This window comes from Phalacrocorax carbo, chromosome 3 (genome assembly GCF_963921805.1).
Source record: "Phalacrocorax carbo chromosome 3, bPhaCar2.1, whole genome shotgun sequence".
Classification (NCBI taxonomy): domain Eukaryota; kingdom Metazoa; phylum Chordata; class Aves; order Suliformes; family Phalacrocoracidae; genus Phalacrocorax; species Phalacrocorax carbo.
The window spans coordinates 10,666,739-10,676,697 of NC_087515.1; the positions used below are offsets into that span (position 1 = coordinate 10,666,739).

The 9,959-nt window shown below is 40.2% G+C and overlaps 1 protein-coding gene across 1 annotated transcript in view; it reads left to right on the forward strand.

The window, feature by feature from the left end:
• Positions 1–7,559, forward strand: part of CATSPERE (catsper channel auxiliary subunit epsilon) — a 29,755-nt gene extending 22,196 nt beyond the window's left edge. Inside the window, 2 exon segments of the mRNA XM_064445465.1 lie at positions 2,864–2,963; positions 7,380–7,559. Coding sequence (XP_064301535.1) covers positions 2,864–2,963; positions 7,380–7,559 — 280 coding nt within the window.
• Positions 7,560–9,959: the final 2,400 nt, after the last annotated feature.

Sequence of the window (9,959 nt, forward strand, 5' to 3'; positions counted from 1 at the left end):
GCAGTTTGTTCAGCCTTATTTTCCTATAACTCTCTGAACTGTTTACATTCATGGTTAGAAGTATAGTATTATTACTCCCATAGCCTCCTCACAGGCAAGCTAAGGAAGTGTGGGTTGGATGAGTGGACAGTGAGGTGGCCAGAGAGCTGGCTCAACAACAGAACTCAGAGGGTTGTGATCAATGGGGCAGAGTCTGGATGGAGGCCGGTCACTAGTGGTGTTCCCCAGGGGTCTGTGCTGGGTCCAGTCCTGTTCAACATAGTCATCAGTTACCTGGATGATGGGACAGAGCGTAACCTCAGCAAGTTCGCTGGTGATACCAAGCTGGGAGGGGTGGCTGATACACCAGAAGGCTGGGCTGCCATCCAGCGAGACCTGGACAGGCTGGAGAGCTGGGCCCAGGGGAACCTGATGAAATTCAACAAGAGCAAGTGCAAGGTCCTGCCCCTGGGGAGGAACAACCCCATGCACCAGTACAGGCCGGGGGCTGACCTACTGGGAAGCGGCTCTGTTGAGCAGGACCTGGGAGTGCTGGTGGACAGCAAGGTGACCCTGAGCCAGCAAAGCGCCCTTGTGGCCAAGAAGGCCAATGGTACCCTGGGGTGTATAAAAGGGAGTGTGGCCAGCAGATCAAGAGAGATTATCCTGCCCCTCTACTCTGCCCTGGTGAGACCACATTTGGAGTGATGTGTCCAGTTTTGGGCCCCCCAGTTTAAGAAGGACAGGGAAGTGCTTGAACAAGTCCAGCGGAGAGCTACAAAGATGATCAGGGGACTGGAGCATCTCCCTTATGAGGAAAGGCTGAGAGACCTGGGTTTGTTTAGCCTGGAGAAGACTTGAGGGGGGATTTCATAAATACCTATAAATACCTAAAGGGTGGGTGTCAGGACGATGGGACTAGGCTCTTTTCAGTGGTGCCCAATGACAGGACAGGGGCAATGGGCACAAGTTGGAACATGGGAAGTTCCAGCTAAACATGAGAAAAACCTTCTTTCCTGTGCGGGTGCCAGAGCAGTGGCACAGGCTGCCCAGGGAGGCTGTGGAGTCCCTTCCCTGGAGACATTCAAACCCCGCCTGGACACGTTCCTGTGCCCCCTGCTCTGGGTGTCCCTGCTCAAGCAGGGGGTTGGACAAGATGATCTCCTGAGGTCCCTTCCAACCCCTGCCATTCTGTGATTCTGTGATTAACTCAAAATTCATTCTCATACTGAGAGTTCTGACATATCAAAGAGTTCAGGAAAATAAAAGCATAAGCAATAGATCTCTTTTAGCTTTAGAATTATTTTGAAACTAGCCTAAAATTCATCCCCAAAGCTAGTTTTTCCATATTTTCTTTAAAAATTAATATCCTTAGAAAACTCAGTAACATCCTGAAATTATTGGGAAAGCATATATTTTTTGTGAATAGAGTTCAGAATACCAAAATAATAGATGAAAAATTATTGAACAAATAATGATAATTCTTAAAGCATAGAATAATGAAAAATCATTTACATGCTTGTTCAGTGCTGAAGTATTAAATGAAGCTAAATTATACAGATCTTTTTTCCTTTGTCTTTTAGACCTGTACATGTTGTCTGTGAAAAACATGATTTGACTAGCCACAAAACACCTGGGTAAGACACTGTATTAATGGCCCAAAGAAGACTAGGCATTATGGACATGCTGTCATATGAAACTGAATTGCTATATTTGGATATTTATCACTTAATATAAAATGAGGCTGTTCTGATATTAATGTTCCTGCCACCTTTTTCTTTTGTTACAGTACAGACCCATACTTATGAACTTAAACTGAACTGGTGTTTAAGTATTCTCTACCAGAATAGCCTGACTGAATCAATGCAGAAAACTATTGAAATATTTTTCTCTTTTCTCAGATTACGTCCTGAAATATCTGCAAAAGCATTATCCATACCTGATCCTAACAGGTTAATGAGGATTTGCTGTAGTTCAGCGTTCCACCCGTTGTGCTGTTAAATTAGCAGTGTAAAGAAAGTAGAGACTGCAATTTTTCTGTTACCTAAATTTTCAGTTACTAGTTTTGGGTAATGCTGATTGCAATAGTTGGCTACAAATCTTTATAAACTAGTGCCATTTTTAAATTGATTTTTAATAACATAAGCAAGTTTGAACTATATAGTAGAAAGAAAGACTTGCTGCTTATGTTTTTAAGTCATGGAGAAGAGTGGCAATTTGAATTCTTTCTGTCTAAACAATCAACACTATGCCATATCAAGATAAATAAAACCAAGAGGTTTAATGATTGTTCATTTCATTTCATTAGGAAACTTCTGTAGAACCCAACAGATGAGGACCAGGTAAGAATTACAGGTTTCATTCTAGTTGGGCTGCACATGAAAGAGAGAAACAAAGTGCAACATTCAGTATCTGAATAAGTTTTCTCCTTTTCTGGGTAGCCCATTATGATTGGGATAAATATGGTTGCCTAATGGAACTTCTTTATGAAGAGTATTTCCAACCTGTTATTTCCTTGTAAGTAAACTGCTGATAAGTTGTGAGGCACGAGGAAGACTACTTCTATCAAGGTCATGTAGGGATTGAACCTGCAGAAAGCATCCAAGTCCAATGGCAAGAGTAATGTTATCAAATCTTTATGTTTCTTTTCACATATCGTACAGGATGCTTTGGTTTCCGTGGGTATTGCTGCACCACATCAGTGCTGTAATTGCAAGACACCGTGCCTTAGAGTAAAAAGTCTTGTCAGCGTGCTGCCTACCTCTCTTACCCTCTACAGCGGCAGCAGCTCTACATGCTCACTGATTTGTGCACCGTTCTGAATACAAAGGCTGTTTGTGTCCTTGTGCTGTTTTATTGAGATGTCACATTCCATGTTTTATAGATATGATGGTCATTCATACGTTAGAAATGTTGAAGCAAATTTTATATTATGGGAGATGAAAGGCAGAACTAACTATGGCTACACTTCATTCATGAAAGAAGTAAGCCGTCTACTGAGAATGTAACTCTTAAACGTTTTATGCATAACGGTCTACATGCAAAGTATGGCTGTTCTTAAACTTGCTGAAACCTCTTTAGTCTGAATGGATGTAGGTAGCTGCATAACACTTTAACATTTCATATACTGGATGTAATATAATAGACTATTCAAAGTTATGCATGTGGGAGGTATCAAAACAATACAGTAAACAGAAGAAAAATGTGCCCAATAGAATATGGTGTGGGAAATGAAACTTTGAAATTTCAGACTGCCTTGTCTCCAAAGAGAAAAAAAATGATACGCACTAATCCACATGGTCATCAAAACTAATTCTGTGCAATCTATTTATAATTAAAATTAGTACACTGCTTCCTTTTTCAGTAGGATGACGAAGGATATTTAAGCCAAATCCTCATCTACATATAGTATTACAGGAACTTTGGTAGCCTCCTCTGACAGCTCAATTTGTGAAAGAACTCTTTGACACTCTCCTGTGTATACATACACAGCTACGCTGGAGTTTTGGACATGATCCTACTTATTCATTTGCAGCCCTGACAAACACAATTATCTCTTAAAGATAAGTAAATCAAATATACTAAAGCATGATGCCACCTTTTCATGTACCATACTTTCAAATGATACACATTTAAAACTCACATTTTTAATCTGTTTTTTTTCTTAATTTGTATTTTTAACAGGCAGGTTGTCTGTATAAAGCACAGCCTTGGCTCATGATGCTTAAACAAAGTAAAAACCCTACATAGGATAAAGTATGGGGACCACAGATATGAAAATGCATGTTTAGAAATAGCTGGTGATAGTGTGAATAAAATCTATTGTTATCTTACTTCATATTCTTGCAGTACTGATATCCTTGGAGAAGGGGGGGCATGGTGAAGCATTGATAGGGTAGAATAAAGCTCATCTAATGATACTGCATTGGTCTAACTGTAAAATAATCTAAAAGAATAATTTGGGGCTGAAGATACCTTATCAGCATTTTAAATTATTATATTGCAAGAAAGGCAAAGGTGTCACCTCATACTCAGTAAAGCACTCTTTGTGGTCAACAGTAGGAATAATTGAAACTCCTGTAATACAGAAGAGTGGAACACAAAGAAGAGTGCTAGACAGGAAGCCAGAGGGGGATTATAGAACTAAAAAGAATTCCTCAGATGCAAACACATACCAGGAGGCTGTCAGAAGAGTGGGTTAAAGCCAGCAGAATTAGAATAAGCAATAAAAATTTTGTTCATCCTTTCTAAAAAAGTAAAGGCAAAGAACGAGTTATTTCTTGTGCGCAAGGCTGGAGTATCTGGTTTGAAATTTCTGCAAAATATTGTCTTTGCTGAGTTGTTCAGAGACAGAAATTTGTCTGAAATCCTTTCCACATCAAAGCCAGAGACAGTTTTGTTACCAGTGCCAGACTGGAGAGGATTCCATTGGATATCCTATTTATCAGTAGTTTCCTTGACATTTAGGTCAACTTCACAGCGTTTATTTCCCATCTAAACAAAATTGTTTCACAGAACCCCAAATCTGGGCTTTTGCTCAAAGGAGCAATAATGTCATTACAATTCAGTAAGCATTTTTAGTAGTCTGTCTGTGATCTTGATACTAGAAACACAGCTATAGTTAAATTTAGGCTGAAGTCTATTTCATCACTGCAGTTGTATATGTCTGTTTAAAATACTTCTACTATGACTGTTATCACCGTAAAACAATTCTTTCGTACATCGAGATGAAACCTCTCCTGGTGTAACCCGTAGTCATTGCCTCTTGTCTTGTCCATTTGGCTCCTTGTGAAGAGAGCTCTTTTTGCTCAGTATTGCTCTTTTTGTCTTATGTATCAATAGTATTATTGATACTATGCTCTAGGGGAGGCTTGGCTTTCAGGTCAGCATCAGACTCATTCCCAATCATATGGTTAGAAGAGCTGATGTACACATTTCCCCCACTTTCCTGCCTTCCAGTGATTTTTCAGTGAATGATTTTTCAATGCTTCTGGGAATCTGGAGAGGTCCCAATTGACTGGAAGCTGGCAATTGTCCCAATCTTCAAGAAGGGCGACAGGGATGACCCCGGTAACTACAGGCCCATCAGTCTCACTCCTGTACCTGGCAAAGTTATGGAGAAGATTATTCTGGGAGTTATTGAGAAACACCTGAAAGACAACACAGTCATTGGTCTCAGCCAGCATGGGTTCACAAGGGGAAAGTAGTCCTGGCTAACAAACTTAATTTCCTTCTATGACAAGGTTACCCACCCAGCTGACCAAGGGAAGCCAGCTGATGTGATCTTTTTGGATTTCGGTAAAGCTTTTGACACTGTCTCCCACAGTATCCTCCTGGACAAAATGCCCAGCACACAGCTGGATAAACACGTAATGCAGTGGGTGAGCAACGGGCTGATGGGTCGGGCTCAAAGGGTCATAGTAATGGGGTTACATCAGGCTGGCGGCCAGTTGCTAGCTCAGATAGCTATGACAGCTCATTTCATGCCATTTTTAGCCTCATGCAATTAGGTTAAAGATTATCCTATGTGAAGATTAATCTGCTTTCCCACCCTCTTGATGGTAGACTTTTGAAGAAGCAAAACAGACTCAACTCTCCTGCCAGCAAACTGTTCTCTTAATGGAACCTTAATTAAATTTCTGCATCTTTTAATAAGAAAATCCTTTCAGTATGGGACTATGAACCTCTTCTAAACTGGTCCACTAAGATAACCTTTTCAATCACCATTATCTTAGCCCATTAATGTAGGCGAGAGTCAGTTCCTCATGGGCGGCCTTTTTTCTAGTTTTCTATGAAGATAATGTGACCTGATTTTAGAACACACAAAAAACTCTTACCTAAGACATTTTTAAATTTTATTTAATCAAGGAAGTGCTTGCATGCATCGTTTTTTCCTAAAATGCATTCTCTGCAGAAGCGACCCCTCACATCTTTTATGTTAGTGTATCTTCTCCATCTATATTAACAGGAAGATTTTCTGACTGACAGAGCTTACATACTTGTATCAGAAATACTGTGGCCAGCAGGAGCAGGGAAGTGATAGTGCCCTTAAACTCAGCACTGGTGAGGCCGCACCTTGAATATTGTGTTCAGTTTTGGGCCCCTCACTACAAGAAGGACATCAAGTTGCTGGAGCGTGCCCAGAGAAGGGCAACGAAGCTGGTGAATGGTCTGGAGAGCAGGTCTTACAAGGGGAGGCTGAGGGAGCTGGGGGTGTTTAGCCTGGAGAGGAGGAGGCTGAGGGGAGACCTTACCACTCTCTACAACTACCTGAAAGGAGGTTGTAGCAAGGTGAGTGTTGGTCTCTTCTCCCAGGTCACTAGCGACAGGATGAGAGGAAATGGCCTCAAGTTGCATCAGGGGAGGTTTAGATTGGGTGTTAGGGAAAATTTCTTTACTGAAATTGTGGTCAGACATTGGAACAGGCTGCCCAGAGAGGTGGTGGAGTCGCCATCCCTGGAGGTGTTCAAAAAACATGTAGACGTGGCACTTCAGGGCATGGTTTAGAAGACATGGTGTTGTTGGGTTGACGGTTGGACTTGATGATCCTAGAGGTCTTTTCCAACCTCAATGATTCTATGATTCTGAATTCTATACACATACTAATGGGTATATGTCTATGAATGTAGACATGTACATATAGACAATACATCTTGAGAAAGGCACAGGAAGTAAACATTTTTTATTTTTGCTGTTTGATTGATCAGATTCCCATTGGAAGCCATGCCAGGAACCCATAAGTGTTATGAGGTTGAAAGAACGTAAAGAGAATGTATGAACCGTGACATCTGGGGTTTTTACCTTCACGCAGCCAAGCTGGGTGGGAAAAAAACAGAATATGTTCTGTAATAACCACAGAACTAATGCTTTGCCCTCTCCAGGACCTTCTCATCCAGGACTTTAGCCGTAACTATGAAGCACCTTCACGCCCCTTTCAGATTGAGGAAAATATTTTCTGAAGATTTTCAGAAATAAATTCTGAGGCATCTTCCAAGTTCTCTATCTATTTTATATTCTGTTTCTTCTGTCTAGTAGTAGTCTTGAGATCTGTGCAATAGAGGCTGAATATGATAAACTGAATACAGGCTGCTTAAAAACTAAGATTAAAAAGTTATCTCAGATGATGCCTTTAGGAGAAATGCAGTTACAGTAAGGACTGATATATGGGTTGGGGACATTATTGGCAGTTTCTTAATAGCTCTGTCAAGGGACCGAATTATATAATTTATGTTCATATGGACATTTAATTTATGCTCAATTGAACATTTGCGTAGCAGAATCTATTAATTTTCAGCCGCTACTTGCACATAAAAAACCCACCACATCGAATCTGTGTTTGTGTTCAATTGCTTTTCAAAGCTAGTTCAAAAATAAGTAATTCTTTCATTGTTTCTCTTCAGAATTATAGATCTTGTTTTGTGTTCCATCAGAAGAGTACAAATGAAGGAATGCATGAGCAGCAGCAGATTTTAAATAGCACTTCAAACAGTTATATTGTTTGGGCTACTAGTCATAGTGCCATTTATGTGTTCAGAGTGAGGATATTAGATTGAAACTACAGGTTATTGTCTTTTTTTTAATGTGATAAAATGTAATCATGTGGAGTGAAAATGGATAAAATGCCTACCATTGATATTTAAAAAATATTTTTGCTCAGGACTTCCTTTGGCTTTGGGTGCTACCAATATTTTCACTTCTGCCTAGCTCTAATTTAGAAATGTAAATGACCATAGCTTATCTCAAAATCTTTGAAAATATCCTGTCTTATTACTTTACAAGAACTTACAAGAGTATTGCTTCTGCTCAAAGAATATTTGTCTCCCCTTTACTTCAAATTAACAATTTAATATTTCAGTTTTTTATCCACTCAAAAATTTTAAAAATAAATTGATCTGTAAAATATTCGGTGTACTACCCCACATCCCATATATTTTGGGAGCATAGATAAATTCTGGTAAGTCAACAAAATAAACCGGAATGTTCACATTTCCTGGTGGCTTACTCCTACCAGCCAACCTTACACTTAAAACCAATAAGTGTAAGGTTTCACAATCTGAAAAAGGTCCTGGCACAGGACACAGTTTTGGCTTTTCTTCTCTCCTTCTTTCAAATCTGCTTGCTTGAACCACCAGCACACAGGTCAGATGGAAAACATTGAGGACTGGTGTGGCATTAACGGTAGGAGTCTGAGGAGTGGCTGGGGGGAGACCCTACCATTGAGTCACAAGGTCCAGACAGGACCCCTTTGCTTTCTAAACTCCTTCTCCGAGAGGAGACTAGATGGGGCTAAGTCCGGTCTTAGTCTCAGACTTGGTCAACAGTTTATTTTCTAAGGGTTGTAGAAGTAACCACTCATCAGGGTATTTGTTGTTAGTAACTAGTCTGGCAGCTGCCCAGGCAGGTCACGTTCAATGAGAACGATCACGGCTAGGTTAACGAATAGTACAGTTTATTAAAGCAACAGATACACGGGTTCTTTGGATTACCCGTGATAAGATTGCTGGTTACAAGACACACATAAATACCAAAGATATGAGTACACTGCTAGGCTACAGGTATGCTAAACAAATATGAAGTCACTCTAATATGAAGCAAAGCACACCTAATATGTTAGAGATTTAAAGTGACTCTACAGAGGTTTCCAGTCTTATCCAAAGGCGTCCCAGTGGGGGGGAAGAGAGGCTGAGCCCATTGACTGGTCCCAGAAGTCAGTGTCGTGCGCGATGGTATCTTCCCTAACACCCTCTTTCTCTTCACATATTTTTATTATTATTTACCTTTCAGGTGGAGCTTGAGTGACTCTAGTCATACATACCTTTATGATGATTGGTGTAGAATTTCCTCGCTTTACTTTTAAAAGTGTAGGCTAGAAGAAATTCAAAGCGCATGCCCAGTGAGGGGTGGTCGCACCTTAGAGGTGGGTAACTTTTGGGATGGAGGAGTGTTTTGGTATTATAATGATATTATAATAAGCAAAGTTCACCAGAAGGACAGCATTTTGTCAGAAGTATGACAGACTGTTGGCTCAGGGTAGCAAATATGCAGCGTACCAGCTCCATGGTACCTCGAGTTCCCCATTTATCGCAGAGCCTGGCCACGATGTCTCCACACCACTCCACCCTCCGGACAACCCCTCTTAGAGTCGGTACACCACGTTCTCCTGGCATTGCCGACATCTATGGCTACTAGGGAACTTCCATGGAATGGATTTCTCACATAGCAGCTGCACTTCACCCTGACAGCTTCTTCAGTGCTGTATCTTTTCTAAAAACATGTCACCTCCAGCCACCATTCCACAACTGGTTAACGTACTGCAGTTGCTGCAATGTTCCCTGCTTATACTAAGCCTACAGTAAAGAGAAACGTTCAAACTTTTTCTAACCTCTCTCAAAGCCGTAAATGTTCCCTTGTATCCTGATCTTTGCGAAGACGCGTTACCTCCTGTTTAAACCTCCACAAGCCCTGCTGATACTGCTGGGATGACTCTTGTAGAAAGTGCTTTCTCCAAGACAGAGAAAACATAAAAATGTGTATTTGCACGCCTGATGCCCATAAAAGTTGACCTTACTGCAGAAAAAATAATTGTAACTGCAAATATATTAAAATTTATTATGTACTTCATTTTGGGTGTTAGTTATAACTTTAGAAGGTTTTGAATAATGTGAATAATTTAATAATTCTAATCCACTTATCAAGAACTTAAATTTTCATTAAATATGTAAGGATGGGTGATTCTGGGCACTGGACAGTTTCATAAGATTCTCTGGTTTTGCTCTCAGCTGTGTAAATAACCTAACAGGGCTTTTTTATGTGTTTCAGTTTTTGGGATGTAAAAGCATTCTTTGCAGTCCATACATATGGTGTAATTGAAGCATAACACCTAGTAGACATTTCTAAATATTATAGTTATTTAATATATTAAATTATTCTTCTAGTCTTATTCTACTATTTAATATTTGTGTGAAATAATCTTGATATTA